The sequence below is a fragment of the Squalius cephalus genome (assembly GCF_949319135.1).
Source record: "Squalius cephalus genome assembly, chromosome: 16".
Classification (NCBI taxonomy): Eukaryota; Metazoa; Chordata; class Actinopteri; order Cypriniformes; family Leuciscidae; genus Squalius; species Squalius cephalus.
The window spans coordinates 24,393,883-24,410,585 of NC_137137.1; the positions used below are offsets into that span (position 1 = coordinate 24,393,883).

The following is a 16,703-nucleotide window of genomic DNA, read 5'->3' on the forward strand; positions in this document are numbered from 1 at the left end:
GGCTGAAAGCGCGCGTGCCCCACCGAGCCTGGGCGGCCGGCGGATTGCGAGTCAGAGTGAATCAGGGCTGCATTTCAGCCCTGCAGCCCTGGCTGGCAGCCGAATGGTATCTCACGGGAGTGACTATGGGAGTGATTTCACACCGGAAAGTTGTCTCGACAGACGCTTCCAACCTAGGTTGGGGAGCGCTCTTCGAAGGCAGACCGGTCTATGGCCGCTGGTCAGACCAGGAGAATCTCCTACACATAAACTGTCTAGAGATGCTCGCGGTCGAGAAAGCGCTCAAACACTTCCTCCCATTCCTCCACGGTCACCATGTTCTAGTCCGCACGGACAATACATCGGTAGTGGCCTATGTGAATCGCCAGGGCGGTGTCAGATCAAAGACGCTCTGCACCCTGGCGGAACGCCTCCTCGTGTGGGCTCAGCACCCTCTGCGCTCGCTGAGAGCCGCGCATGTGCCTGGCCACCTGAACGAGGGTCCCGACAGACTGTCCAGGGACAACGTTCCCCCTGGGGAGTGGTCTCTACACCCCCAAACAGTCCAGTCACTGTGGCGCCGTTTCGGCAAAGCGAAAGTCGACCTTTTTGCGTCAAAAGACAACGCTCATTGCCCAGAGTTCTTCTCGAAGAACGAGGACGCGCTGGCCCAGACCTGGCCCAGCGGCCCGTTGTACGCTTTTCCCCCGGTCTCTCTGCTGCCTCAGGTCATCGAGAGAATCAGGGAAGCGCGCCACTCAGTGCTCCTCATAGCCCCATGCTGGGAGAACCAAGCTTGGTTCCCGGATCTAATACAGCTGGCAGACTCAGCCCCCTGGCCGATACCGGTGAAGAGAGACCTTCTCTCTCAAGCCCGCGGCTCGATATGGCATCCCCATCCAGAGCGCTGGTCTCTGCATGCGTGGAGCCTCAACGATTACACGCTGATCTGCCAGACGGGGTCATGAACACGATCATACAATCTAGAGCCCCCTCTACGAGGCGGCTCTACATGTCGAAATGGTCAGTGTTTAACAGATGGTGCACTGCTAAGGGGCTCGATCCACAGACATGTGGGGTATCGCGAATACTGTGTTTCCTTCAAGAGCTACTGGACGCGGGCAGGTCCCCCTCCACGCTCAAAGTCTATGTTGCGGCCATTTCAGCGCTCTCTGTTTCAGAGCGGGGCCGCGCATTAGGAAGGAACGAGTTCGTCATCCGCTTCCTTAGGGGAGCCAGGAGGATGAACCCCCCGCGACCCCCCGCGGTTCCTATGTGGGATCTTTCTCTGGTCTTGGAGGCCCTGAGAGCGCATCCCTTCGAACCCTTGGAAACTGTGGATATGAAATACCTCACGCTCAAAACCGTTTTTCTGATAGCACTGTCTTCAGTCAAACGAGTGGGAGACCTTCACGCGTTATCTATTAACGCCGCGTGCCTCGAGTTCGGACCTAATGACTCCAAAGTCATTCTCAGACCGAGGCATGGGTACGTTCCCAAAATTTTGGGCACTCCCTTCAGAGCACAGGTCATTTCCCTCTCAGCCCTGCCAACGCACGGCAGCGAGGCCGATAGTAATCTCCTCTGCCCGGTCAGGGCGTTGAGAAACTACATTTCACGGTCCGCCGCTTTCAGGCGCTCGGATCAGCTCTTTGTTTCGTTTGGTGGGAGCACCAAGGGTCTCGCCGCCTCGAAACACAGCCTGTCCAGATGGATAGTGGACGCTATTGCTGTGGCTTATGCGTCTAAAGACCTGCAGTGCCCATTGGGCATTCGAGCTCACTCCACCAGAGGCATGGCCTCGTCGTGGGCGTGGTCCAGCGGGATTCCCATTCATGACATTTGTGCAGCGGCAGGCTGGGCCTCCCCCTCCACATTTGTTAGGTTTTACAACCTGGATGTTCCCGCCTTGCAGGCGAAAGTGTTATCAGTCTAAGTCTCGCGTATGCCGGCCCACTATCTGTGCGCGGGCTACGGTGTGTGATTTAGCTCTACTGGTTGAGCTGCACTATGCAGGGAATTGTCAGTTCGGACCGGCCGTGCCGCTCCTAACCCCCTAGTGTGTGCTTATGTACGGCGCTAGCCCTCTTTGGGCCGCCCGGCTCTCCGCTATCACGTTCCCCGGGCTCTCCCTGGGACTCATTCAGTGGATGCTGGGCGCGCACGGCGTTGACAAGGGCTTTCCCGTAGCGTAGCAACTACGCAATACGAGAGAACCTCTCGTAAGAGAACGTTTCGGTTACTCACGTAACCTCTGTTCTCTCTAGAAGAGGGAACGAGTATTGCGTAGCCCGCCGTGCTCGCGCCACGAGCTCATTTCACTTCATGCGACAGAAACCAGAGAAGCAGCCTCCGAGCCCTGTTTATATACGCTAAGCCACACCCCTTTTCGCGGGCTGTGACGTATTAAGCGCGCCAAGCGCGCTCATTGGTCGTGACGTCACGCCAAGGGCTCAGCGGTAGGCTGCTGCAGTTGCCGCAGGGCAGCCAATGGGCACGCTAGTAGCTCGCCCTAGGTCTGCAGGCTGCCGCACTGCGTTGACAAGATTATAAAAATTAAGGATAATTTTTGGCTTCAGTATCTCGAGAAAGAAAGGCTTTCCCGTAGCGTAGCAACTACGCAATACTCGTTCCCTCTTCTAGAGAGAACAAAGGTTACGTGAGTAACCGAAACGTTTCCTGCTGTTTGAGAATAATAACTATTCTCCTACATTGGTTCTTTATTTGTTTTAATCAGTAGACTTAAAGGCACACTATGCAAGATTTGTACCTTAATATAACAGCTTTGAAGTAATTTTGATGGTAAACTAACTCATAGTAGGGCGAATCATCCCACTAGCAAAGCATGGGGGTACGCCGCTGGCAAAACCAGCAATGCAGGTTTGAGAGGTGGCGCCCCACCAAATCTCGCGAGAATCACGACTTGCTTTACGGCACGACATCACATACATCAACAGCATATGAAGCAGCCTCTATGGAAGACATTTGCGCGCATTTCAGACGTGAATCATGGCAGAGTCGACGAAGAAAACGAAGAAAGTGCGGTCAGAAGAGTCAAGGAAAAGAAAACGATAAACTGAAAAAAATACAACTTATTATTATCCTATTACCATCATCGGTAGTTCATCTTCAATAGCACAACATATACAATTTATGCAGTAGCCTAATATTTTTATGAAATCGTGAAACGTTACCTGGTCAGTAAACATCTTCGGAGTCTATCTGTGCCTGTTCAATGTCCGACGCTTCCATCCTACTGAACAGGTACCGTTATACAGGGGGGAGGGGATCAGGCCGTGAGTGCAGAGACAGCTCTGCGTGAGTGGTATTTACGACAGTAACATTAAATACAAGTACTCCACAGCGACTCTATTACAGCGAAATGCAAAAGGAAAAAAGAAAATAATCATGAGGAAAAGAATGCAGTGACTGAAAAGAGCTCTTACCATAGATATACTTGTTATGACGTCACGTTAAAATACCAAGTGTTACTTTATTCTCATGTCATTCTTAAATAAAACATGAAAGAAAACTGATAGCTTATTGAGTCAAACTGACGGACAAGCTTTATTTGTAGGGCAACCTTATGATTTGAAATGATTCGTTTCAGTCTTTTTGAATGGATGTTCCCCAAACCGGAAGTGCCACCCATAATTCAAAACACAGTAAGCTTGTCAGGAATAAGGTGGATATAAGCTATATCCTAATTAAACTAAGGCCTCAAACTGGCTTTGTCTAAACCGGGGCTGAGATTACTGAGATATTCATGTTATGTCACTTGATTTCAAATAACTGCAAAAGCATTCTAAAAATTCAATATATCATCCAGTGAGGGCTTGTTCATTTATTTCTTCATCTAACTCTACCAGTCGACACCCTTGACTTATGTATTCCATCTTATCCTTGAATGTGAAGGTGTAAGCTAATTAAATAAGTTGTCTCAGACATTTAGCTCGTCATTCTGTTTAAAATTACTTGCTGAAATTGATCACTGTCAAATGGGTATTTCTGAATACGTGTCAAATTTAAAAAATCCTTCTGCAAAAAGCCCTGATTGAAGACAACAATGACAAGATACGCATTTAAGCCAGTAATGAATTAGGCAGTATCTTCTGCTCTTGTAACAATTGAATGATTGGTAAAGAGAGAAAAAAAAACAGAAAACACAGTCATTGCTTTGCAGTAGCTTGTTACAGGAAAGACCAACGAGCATTTATGCTTAATCAGTGAACCATTTACTCATTTAATTAGAGGGTGATAGTGAATGAGGTTTATTTGCATTTCAATGGCAAGCACCCATTGAAATGGCAAGGCCCACGTGTGTTTGCAGCCGAGACACATTTAAGTCAAATCATGCTGGCTTTCATTAGTGCCTTTAGGAGTTTCTATTTACTGCTGTATGAGTAACCTGTATGAGTTTATTTAATTTGTATGAGTAACCTGACTTCCGAAGAAAGTCAAGGTTCTGTTGAAGGGCTTTCTACATCTCTTTCTATTCAGAAAATGGTTCGGTATTGAGAACAGGAACTTTCAGTGCTCATTAAAGTTTGAAAAACTTTATAACACTTCATTATATGAGCCAACTAAACTTTCATGACAAACTAGCACCTATATGTTTGGCACCACACGCCCCCACAGGACATAGGCCTACTCAAGTGGCTCACTTCCTCTTCACGGCCATTTCAGCCCATCTGTTACTGGTTTGAATTTTAGCTCAAGAGTTGATTTATGAAGAAAGCTAACCAAAATGTATCTCTTTCCTTATTAATATTCCAAAACTCCCACCCTTCAGGTCTCTGAAAGCAGTATTCCAGGATGGATGGCAGTGGTGGTGAATGGCTCAGCACTCCCGTGCCCTCGTCTTGCTTGGAAAACGTCACAATGGAAAATTCCAGCGTGGGTCAAATCTATGAAGTCATGCTGCAGTCGACGAACACGACCAAGCGCAATCCGCAGTTTGTTGGCGTGGAGCTCCTTCAGTCTTTTAAACCTCTCATCATCCCATGCTATGCTCTTGTGGTCCTGGTGGGAGTTTTCGGGAACTATCTGCTGCTTTACGTCATCTGCCACACCAAAAAAATGCACAACGTGACCAACTTCTTCATCGGTAACCTGGCATTTTCCGACATGCTGATGTGTGCCACCTGTGTGCCCTTTACCCTGGCATATGCTTTTAATCCTCGCGGGTGGGTTTTTGGAAGATTCATGTGCTACCTGGTGTTCCTCATTCAGCCTGTGACGGTGTATGTGTCAGTATTCACATTGACAGCCATTGGAGTGGATAGGTGAGCATTGCATCTGAGTGTTGTGTCTCTTGACAGTGTGACTAATTCATTATTGCATCAATGTCAACTAGCATTCTGGGGATTTTTTAGTGCATGTTTATGTAACTGACTGACTGATTCGGCTGATTAATTGCATAAGCTATACTGTTCAAAGCTCAAAACATTTTTAATGTTTTAAAAAATGTATCTTATAATTCCGCATTTACTTAGGCAAAATACAGTACACAAATATTGTGAAATATTACAATTTAAAAAATAATATTTAAAATGCAATTTTTCCTTGTGAAGGAAGCTGAATTTCCAACAGCCATTACTATTCTGTGATAATATGCCTCATGAAGTGTTTTTTTTTTTTTTACAGTATATAAAATCCATGATGACTTAACATACAAGTGTTTGTAGTACATAAACTAATCATAAAATTGTCATTAGGAAAATATAGGAAATATTATAATTAATTATTAATTATACTTATAGAACACAAATTATTGGTTATTATTCAGCAATGTATTTGATTTCTTAGTCAGTTAAAAGCAAGAGACAAGAAAAAATAAAACATGTCAATTAATCAAAAGTCAGAAAAAAATTATTACACTCACTTCTGAAATAATGGCTACGCCCTTGTTATCATTATCATGATATGCCATGTTGTCATTATCATGTAACCTATCATCATCAGTTGCATTGCTTTCACTGGTATTCACAAATCCTCTCCCGTGACTTTATGGGATCGTAGTGTCCATCGTATGCACACTTCAGAATCTCACCAGAAATAGTAGGTCATCTGAGTACTTTTTGACTACTCTTTAATGAGTACTGTGACATCTTTTGTCACATATCGTTTTTCGCCTACTATATAGTAGGGAAGTTTGCGATTTTGGATGCAGACAGAGTGTCTATTTACACTAAGTGCAAATAGCCTGCCTTGTTGTTGTTGGCAGAGGCCATTTGTGACCCTGGACCACAAAACCAGTCACATAGGTAAATAAGATGTATACATCATATGAAAGCTGTATAAATAAGCTTTCCATTGATGTATGGTTTGTTAGGATAGGACAATATTTGGTCGAGATACAACTATTTGAAAATCTGGAATCTGAGGGTGCAAAAAAATTGAAACATTGAGAAAATCACCTTTAAAGTTGTCCATTTATGTTCGCGATTGTGCTGCATCCACTCACAATAATACATTTTTTATATATTTACGGTAGGAAACTTACAAAATATCTTCATGGAACATGATCTTTACTTAATATCCTAATGATTTTTGGCATAAAAGAAAAATCGATAATTTTGACCCGTACAATGTATTGTTGGCTATTGCCACAAATATACCCGTGCTACTTGGTTTTGTGATCCAGGGTCACATTTATACTAACTCCACTAACCATTGTATTGTCTGACTGGGTTAGACAAAGTTACAAAAGAAATCTCACTCATAACAGAATCAGTGTTGTGGAGAGTAAGGCAGGTGCCACAGTTTTGAGAAGAAAATTAAAGGTTGTATCAGCGATTTCAGGCCCAAACATAAATGATCACATTCATCTAATCTTTCCTAACGATCCGCTAGCTGCCCGCCCCATAAGCAGGTCGTCAAAAAAACGCGTCTCTGTAGGCAGCCTAGGCTCTGAGATCTGCACACAAAAACAGTTGGTTTCACCACCACTCAAAACCAAAATAAATAGTATTCCAACCAATCACCGACAGGGGTGGGTGTTGTGAAGTTTTGCGCTCGTGCATGGCTGCCTATGACGGCTGCATGCGAAAACCTCACAACACCCACCCCTGTCGGCATGGTGAGCATGGTGGTCCCTCCTCGGAGGCGCCTCGCATCTCTTTCGAACGCGCTCCAGATGATGATGCCATGTCCATCGCAGCATCACAAGGTGGGCAGGAGTCCTCGGGAAGTGATGATTCGGCTGTGCTGCCGCCTTCGGGCGCGCCAGCATTGCCCAAGTCAGATCCTGAGCTGACGGCCATGCTTTCCCGATCCGCTGCGAGCATTGGGTTAGACTGGAACCCTCCACCCTGTCCTCAGCGCTCGTGGTTGGATGATTGGTTTTTGGGTGGGGCCGCTGATCAACGTCAGCGTCCAACCCCACTACCTTTCTTCCCGGATGTGCATGAGGAGGTCTCGAGGTCCTGGAAGGCACCACTGTCTTCCCACGATCGCTCGACGGCCTTCTCCGCCTTTCCTCCCCTCGACAGGGCCGCTGCCAAGGGGTACACTGGGGTTCCCCCGGTTGAACGTTCTGTTGCGATGCAACTGTGTCCTCAGAGCGCTTCTTCTCGGGGCGACCCTAAGCACCCATCCAAAGCCTGTAGGTTTTCGTCTACTCTGGTGGCAAAGTCCTACAGAGCCGCGGGACAGGCAGCCGCCTCACTGCATGCCATGGCCACTCTGCAGGTCTACCAGGCCCAGATGCTCAAGGATATGCATGAGGGCAGGATTGACCCAGGGCTCTTCGATGAGCTGCGTGCCGCCACTGACCTCGTTCTCCGGGCGACGAAAGTGACTGTATGCTCCCTGGGCCAGGTGATGGCCACCAATGTGGTCCAGGAGAGACATCTGTGGCTGAGCCTGGCCGATATGCGGGATGCCGAGCAGATGCGGTTCCTTGACACCCCCATATCCCAGGCCGGCCTCTTCGGTGGCTCGGTTGAGGACTTCGCCCAACAATTCTCAACAGCTCAGAAGCAGACTGAGGCTATCAAATACATTCTTCCCCGACGGCCCACTGCTGCCTCCACCCAGCCGTCGGCACAGAATTGCAGCAGAAGCCGCAGCAACGCGGCTCGGATTGCTTCATATGGCACCACTTCAGCACTGGCTTTGCGATCGAGTCCCGAGGTGGGCATGGCAACACGGCACGCTCCGAGTACCAGTGACTCCGGCCTGCCGTCAGACCTTCACCCCGTGGACGAACCTCAGCTTTCTATGGGCCGGAGTGCCCTTAGAACGAGTTTCTAGGCATATTGTTGTATTGACAGATGCCTCCACTACGGGCTGGGGCGCCATGTGCAATGGATATGCTGCCGCGGGCTCCTGGACAGGACCCTAGCGCCTTTGGCATGTCAATTGCCTCGAGTTGCTGGCCGCTTCCATGCGTTGCTCAAGGGTCAGCACGTACTTGTCCGATCAGACAATACCGCGACAGTAGCGTACATCAACCGACAAGGTGGTCTACGCTCCCGTCGTATGTCGCAACTCGCCTGCCACCTCCTCCTATGGAGTCAGAAGCATCTGAGGTTGCTTCGAGCCATTTATATTCTGGGTAGGGCTGTGACAGTGGCAGTTTTTTACCACCACGGTAGTAATGGACCCAAATACCGGCGGTGTTGCGGTGGTTGGGGGGGGGGGGGTTGTTTTGAAATAAATAAATAAATAAATAAAAAACAAAGAAACAACACACTAAACCCTGTAAAGCATTGAAATAAATATCAGTAAATATTGGTTACTTACATAATATAATAAAGTTGAAAAAAAATTCGTTTAATATTTCCACACAAAGGCGCGTGATAAAGCCTACCGCTCTGCGCTTTGAGAGGGATGTGGGACACGAGCAGGAAAGAGACCATCGATCTCTTTTCTGATATCTTCATGTTTTCTACTTGTAAAAGGTATGAAGAGCGAATTTATCTTCTACAAGGGCAATGCATTTAGGCTGTTTGCGCGCTGCCAGAGAAAGCAAAGCTAAAATCCCCCGCGCGTGTGAAACGCGCTTTACAAAATGAACTTGACGCGCCTTACCAATTACCATATGTCTAATAACAAGCACAAACTGTGTTAAAAAGAATTTGACGTACAAGTAAAAATGTAGGCTATCTGACCTACAGCGTTTTTCTAGGCTACTTTACCACAGTAAAGAATACGAAAACAATCGACCTAAAAGCGAAGAAAGGAAGAAACGTTTATAACGCGTCTTTGGGTGAGACGCGAGTGAAGATATGGGAAAAGAAAAAAGAGATTCCATGCAGGGATGAGTCACGATTTTTGAATATTCGATTAGTTGATTTAATTATAGAATATCTAATGTTCTAATGTCTGTTGTGCGATCATTCTCTAAAATAAAATCTCCATGTTCTGGTGCTGATGCGGCGCTGACGCGTTCATGTAACCGGAGGGTGACGCTGCCAATAACGCACATAACAGCTGTCACAAAGAACCGGCAAAAGTAATGATTATGAACGTGTCAAATATAGCAAGGAGACATTTGAATTGTTTATTAATAAAGTGTTTTTGTGTGTGTGTGTGTGTGTGTCAGTGTCGGGCTGCAAAGATGAAGTTGAGGATGCTCACTCTTCGCAGTGAACGCGCCTAGAGAGAAATGCACACTTCATACGGAATAGAAGCATGCTAGCCGGTTTATTTTCCGTTTTGAATTGTTTTGTTTAAAAGTAGACAATTCAAGCTTTCTATAAGGAATAACTAATGGAATATTTTTAAATTCGCTGATAATCGGGTGACCAGATCGCAGACCAGAATTCAAAGCCGACAAAGCTTAAGTTTATGGGCTCACGTACAACTCTCTCATTCGTCATGAATTCAAACTTTTCCATGGCTGCGATATAACATTTAATTGCTAACCTATTATTTCTTTTGTAAACAAAGCTTTGTGTGTCATAATATTAATGTAAAACAGCATTCATATACAAAAAAAAATTTTAGGCGAAGCACCGCCGGTACTACTCAGCCACCGCGGTGGCGCTTTACAACCGCGGTGGTGCGGTTGTCAAGTTTACCGGCACAGCCCTAATTCTGGGAGACCTGAACTGTTCAGCCGACGAGCTCTCACGGCTTCGGCCTCTTCCCGGAGACTCCATCCCCGCTCGGTTCAGCTGATTTGGGATCAGTTCGGGGACGCGCAGGTAGACCTGTTTGCCTCCCATGACTTACCCACTGCGACCTGTTCTATTCCCTGACCCAGGGCACGTTCGGCACGGATGCACTGGCGCACAGCTGGCCACGGGGCCTACGCAAGTATGCGTTTCCCCCAGTGAGCCTTCTTACACAGACCCTGTGCAAGATCAGGGAGGACGAGGAGCAGGTCATTTTGGTTGCACCACACTGGCCCACCCCGACCTGGTTCTCCGAACTTGTACTCCTCGCGACAGCACCTCCCTGGCCAATTCCCCTGAGGAAGGACCTTCTTTCTCAGGGACAGGGCTCCCTATGGCACCCTCGACCCGATCTCTGGAACCTCCACGTGTGACTCCTGGACAGAAACATCACTTCCGCTAGAGCATCGTCCACGAGACATGCCTATGCATTGAAGTGAAACCTCTTCGTCAACTGGTGTTCTTCTCACCGAGAAGACCCCCGGAGATGCCCGATCAGTGTCGTGTTTTCCTTCCTGCAAGATGGGTTGGATCGAAGGCTGTCGCCGCACATCACAACGCAGTCGATGGTAAGTCCGTTGCAAAGCACAACCTGATCATCAGGTTCCTGGGAGGAGCAAGGAGACTAAATCCTCCTCGCCCTCCTCTCGTTCCCTCTTGGGACCTCTCAGTGGTGCTAACTGCCCTGCAGAGTGCTCCCTTTGAGCCTCTGCAATCAGTGGAGCTTAAGTTCCTGTCAATGAAGACAGCGCTCCTGGTTTAATTGGCCTCCATTAAGAGGGTAGGGGACCTGCAGGCATTCTCCGTTGACGAAGCATGCCTGGAATTTGGGCCGGCTAATTCTCACGTGATCCTGAGACCCCGGCCTGGATATGTGCCCAAGGTTCCCACCACACCCTTTCGAGACCAGGTGGTGAACCTGCAAGTGCTGCCCTTGGAGGAGGCAGACCCAGCCTTGGCACTGCTCTGTCCAGTACGCACCCTCCGTGCTTACGTAGACAGAACGCAGTGTTTCATGACCTCTGACCAGCTCTTTGTCTGTTATGGTGGGAAGCTGAAGGGAAAGGCTCTCTCCAAGTAAAGGTTGTCTCACTGGATAGTGGACGCCATTGCCTTGGCATATCAGCAGCTAGGTCGACCATGCCCCCTTGGAGTGATGGTCCACTCCACCCAGAGTGTGGCCTCCTCTTGGGCTCTAGCGCATGGTGCCTCGCTAACAGACATCTGCAGAGCTGCAGGCTGGGCGACACCCAACACATTCGCGAGATTCTACAATCTCCGAGTGTAGCCAGTTTCTACTCATGTACTCGCTTCAACCAGCCGGTACTAGATTCTGCTCAGGTGTCTCTGCTTGCTCGCCATTCCTCTCCACGGACGGGATACGTGCGATATTCTCCTCAAGTGAGCCTGATAAGCCCTGAGTTCCTCCAGCACTGTTGACGTCAGCACCAGAGTTATGTCACCGGCAGCTTTCGTGCTTGGCTAGGTGCCTCCATGTGCATTGTTCCCCCTCTGGGTGACCCCCACATGTGTATTTCCACTGTAAGCCTCTCTGAGCATGTGTCTTTCCCTTAGCAAGCCACCTTGCCAGCCCTGGGGTTGAAATATTCCATCTGCGGCTGGACACCCCAGTGTTCCATATGCATCCCCCTCCAGGTCATATGTGTATTCCCTAAGTCCTCCCCTTCGAGCAGGCAATAATTGCATGTTTCCACTGAGATATGCTTCCCAGTGTACCTTGGTATTCCTGTGATAAGTAGGAGTCTTTCGTCCGTGCCAGTCTCACGACAGGGAGCTCAGACTTACGCAGGGCACTGGAAGACAGCCGAGAGGTGGCGTGATTAGACTGGGAACCCATTTCGTCACTGACGTAACTTGTAGTGAGCACGAAAGGGAACGTCTCAGTTACTGTACCGCTAGAAAGTTCAGTCTCGGCTCCTCAGCGAGAAAACATACTGCGCTATGCCAGCGTACTTCCTTATATACCCACGAGGTGGGGCGGAGTTACACATGCAAAATCCGCAGACCCAAGGCATTTCCATTGCCATTGGCTCATTTTCTAAATGGGGCGGCAGTGGCTCAGTGGTTCATGTAGGTTGTGGTTGAGGTTGTAGGTTCAATCCCCGGTTCCACCTGACCAAGTGTCGAGGTGTCCATGAGCAAGACACCTAACCCCAGCTGCTCCCGACGAGCTGGATGGCGCCTTGCATGGCTGACACCGCCGTCGGTGTATGAATGAGTGAGTGAATGGGTGAATGTGAGGCTATATGTAAAGCGCTTTGGTGGCCATAGGTCTGTGAAAGCGCTATATAAATGCAGTCCATTTACCATTTACCATTTAAATCTCGAAGGTGATAGGCTTTCTATGCGAAACCCCATTTCGTCGTCACTGACATAACGTTGTTTCACCCAAACCTTTCATTTAATCCCCCCAAAAATAGACTTTAGTTGTAATTAAGATTTTAAGATTTTTCAAATTCTAATGCTCTTTAATGTGATATGTTGTTTGTATTTTATTCTTGCAGATCTGCAATAAAATAAGGTGATCAGACTCTGAAGTACTGCGCATACACATACAGTATGGCTTGCACGCTCCCCTTTAAATCACGAAATATTATGACACCTTTTTTCTTTGTTTCACAATACCCAATTAACCCAATTTTAAACTGAGTTTGGTGTCTTTAGAAGTATCTATGCTGAATTTCACATAAATAAACAACAACAATCCTGTGCTATGGGCACATACATTGATACAGGGTGCAGCGGAAGTTTTTATGCTATTTGAAGTGTGATAAAGGCCTATAGTGACATATTCTGCAAATACATAGAAAGCTAGAAGGCTAAAGTAATATCAAAGTCTTGCCAAATGTGAAATACCAAGGACACCTAAGATAAACCAGAACTTATTTTCCCCATTTCTGAAAATATATAGAGGATCTTCTCATTTTAACTTTGTGACTTCGTAAAGCCCTTAACCTTCCTGCGTAGTCAGTGATGGATGATGGTACTGCACATTAGCCACAGCACATGAAAAATTGGTTGATTGTAGTATAATAGGTGCATTAAGAATCCATTTACCTTACAGTGAAGGCTTTTTGCGCAGACAAGGCTGTCACCTCCTGTACGTGGTCTGGTGGTTCATCTTCTGTGCTTTTACACGTATTGAAACCCACACGAATACTGTCTTTGAAAGCCCTTGATTTATCGTCGGGTTTAGATGCAGACCCATTAAACCAGGCTGGATTGGCTGGGGGCAAGGAAATGTCTGTCCATTGAAGAGCTAATACATTGCAGCATGTCTTCTTAAGCAAGACATGGAACAGGTCCATGCTCACCTTGAAGCAAATAAAGAGTTCATTTTAGAGGTCTTGTTTTTATCCAGTTTCTAACAGCCCACTGAATTTAGAGGTCTTGTTTTGATCAAGTTTCTTACAGCCCACTGAATGTCTCTACAAAATCAACATGCTAAATCTCTCATTTGGTTCAGCTTGTTACGTTGTCTTTATATCTTATCACAAACCTCTAAAATGCAAATATCATTAAGAATGATTCTAAGAATTTACATTTCTGATTCTTACAGCAAAAACTGTGTTTTTAACAGTGTTGCGGAGTAGTGTCAATAGGCTACTAAAGCTTGAATTGACAATAAATAGTTGAATTGTGGAAAATACAAAAATATATGTAAAGTATAATTCATTTTCATTTTCAACAAGGCAATACATATGATACAATCCTAACTAATCAAATACTCAATACTAAACTGACTTGCCATGTAAAGGGCTGGTTCACACACAGTAGGCTAGCGTCTTTCTATGGCACTTGTGTTTGATGTAAACATGCACCAGTAGACAGACGTCTTGTTTGAAAGTCTTTTTCAGCGCTCGCGCATGATCGTCACATTTTTAAAATGCCATGTCAAGTTAAACAAAATGTAACTTTTAAAAGATCCATACAATGCTGCGTTTTTAGTCATTCCGCTGTGTTGGGTGATAGATGTCATCATTGGCATTTTGGAGTCCGACCCTTTTTAGGACTCGATTCCCAACGCGCCCGATTTAAGGAATAGATTCTCAGCTCTAATGTGCTCTATGTCATACCATATTGCCTGAAATAAACATGCCTTTTCATAAAAAGTTAAAATTATCTGATATTGTAAAAGGCATTGCAATATCAGATAACCTTGAATTTTGACACACAGTCAAGGTCTGCAGCAGGGACGGACTGGGACTAAAAAACGGCCCTGGACTTTGACTAGGCCCGGCCCAAAGCAATCGGCGCGCGGAAACTCGACAACAACAACAATAACGCCTGGCATGAGTGTCACAAGACTTTAATTGTCGCAGACTGGTGCATAGATATATACACTAGATGTCGCCTTGTCTACGGCAGTTCATTGGAACGAATGTCTTTAAGGCGACATCTAGTGTATATATCTATGCACCAGTCTGCGTACACGTCACACACCAGGATGCGCGCGCGCCCTCAGATCACTTGGACGTGGCTGTGTATAAGAGGTAAAAACGGTATAAATACTGTTCGTTTTCTCACACAAACCGCTCGTTTCGTGTCTTAGGCCATCAATGTGTACTTACGATGGGGAATTGTTTAATTTGGACGATGGGGAATTGTTTAATTTGGACTCTGTGCATGCTCTTTGAGACAGTGACCACAGACCTGCATTAAATGACTGACAGACAAGAACGGTTTGACCTAAAAATATCAAAATTTAAACTACTGCGAAAAAAAAGACACCTACATCTTGGATGCCCTTGAGGTAAGCTAAAACATACCAAAATTTTATTTCAAAGTGAACTATCCCTTTAAAATTAACAGTGGTTTGTGAATGTAGATGCTTTAATTACAAATAAATTATCAAAAGCGTTTATGCTGGGATGACATTATGCTAGGCGACACGTAACTGAAAAGTCAGTTCTGCGCAGGTCTGTAGTTTATCCACATCTGGGACGGCATGAGGGTGAGTGATGAGAGAATTCGGGTGGAATCCAAAATTAAAAAATGTGCTCATGATATAAGAGGTGTTGAACTATTGTGTGAGATACAGATATGAGAACACTGCCATAACTCATTGCCTTTAACTGTCAATTTAACTTCCAGATACTACGCTACAGTTCATCCACTGAAGAAGCGCATATCAGTTCTGGCCTGCACGTACCTTCTCTCTGGGATCTGGATTCTGTCATGTGGTCTGGTAGCTCCTGCTGTGGCCCACACATACCATGTGGAGTTCAAGGATGAAGGTTTCACCATCTGCGAGGAGTTCTGGATGGGTCAGGAGAGAGAGCGACTAGCCTACGCTTACAGCACGCTCTTCATCACCTACGTTCTTCCACTGTCCGCTCTTTGCATCTCCTACTTGTGCATTTCGGTGAAGCTTCGCAATTGTGTGGTGCCGGGTCATCGTACCCAGAGCCAAGCGGAAGCCCAGCAGGCTCGGAAGCGCAAGACGTTTCGCCTGGTGTCCTTGGTCGTCGCTGCTTTTGGGATCTGCTGGCTGCCAATAAGCGTCTTCAATGTTCTTCGGGATATTGATATAGACTTGATCGACAAGCGATACTTCCTGTTGATCCAGCTGTTGTGTCACTTGTGTGGAATGAGTTCATCTTGCTGTAACCCGTTTTTATACGCATGGCTGCATGACCGTTTCAGGGCGGAATTGCGGAAGATGTTTACCTGTCATAGACGGATAGGCATCGGGATTCCTGCGAACAACTGTGCCATTGCTAGTGTGGTTCTCTGACAGAAAATTAGCAGGTTGAGTTAGTTCAAAGACCAGCAAGGCTAGCAAAACACTGGGCTGCAAGCTTCTGGAATGGAGAAAGTGTTCACATCATCCTCTGCCAAGTTCCTCCATGTGCATCATGTTCAAGATGGACACAGATGGTCATTCTTGGAAGTACATACCATGTCTGGTGGTAAGAAAGCTGTTGGATTAAGCCACAAGATTTCACCATACTGTCTGTGATTTGGATATGGATAACCTAAAAGGAAACAGGCTTTGGATGTTGGTCTCATCACAGAGAATGGTTTCTAAAAATCTGCAACAGAAACATTGAACTTCTGACACCCAATTTAAAAAAAGTGAATGAAGTACAGATTATGAAGTAACGCCTTTCAGTGTTTGGAATAATGTCACTGCATATGTTTATAGGATATATAAGGATATAGGATATATTTTTTTGTTTTGTTTTTCAGCCACAGATAAAATATTTAAAAAGGACACATGGACTAGAGAGGTATTCAATATTTAAACTCTTTACTAATTAATTGTTTTCCTAACTTTTGAGCCTTTTATGTTTTTTTGTGCTTATAAAGTATGCAAAAATACACTTATTGTCTTTGTATGCAAAGCAAACTTGGTCTGGGCAAAGAAAAAGTTATTTTAATTTTGCAGGAAAATAATATGACTCTATTGATGTTGTAATGTAATTAAAAGAATCCAGTATCTTCACTGTCCAGAAGCAAACATGGAACAAAACTAAAAGTTCAGAGAGGAATGTGCCAAAATGTATCAGGCCAGTCTCACTTGTGATTTTAACTGTACACTTTTGAATAAATTCATGTTATGTGCAATGTTGCATC

At 45.9% G+C, this 16,703-nt stretch overlaps 1 protein-coding gene across 1 annotated transcript in view; it reads left to right on the top strand.

Annotated features, from left to right (window-relative positions):
• Positions 1 to 16,703, top strand: part of prlhr2a (prolactin releasing hormone receptor 2a) — a 30,846-nt gene extending 14,143 nt beyond the window's left edge. Inside the window, exons 2-3 of the mRNA XM_079896172.1 lie at positions 4,772 to 5,264; positions 15,219 to 16,703. Of these exons, the coding sequence (XP_079752298.1) occupies positions 4,795 to 5,264; positions 15,219 to 15,861 (1,113 nt within the window). The 5' untranslated portion in view covers positions 4,772 to 4,794 and the 3' untranslated portion in view covers positions 15,862 to 16,703. The remainder of the gene's footprint in view (positions 1 to 4,771; positions 5,265 to 15,218) is intronic.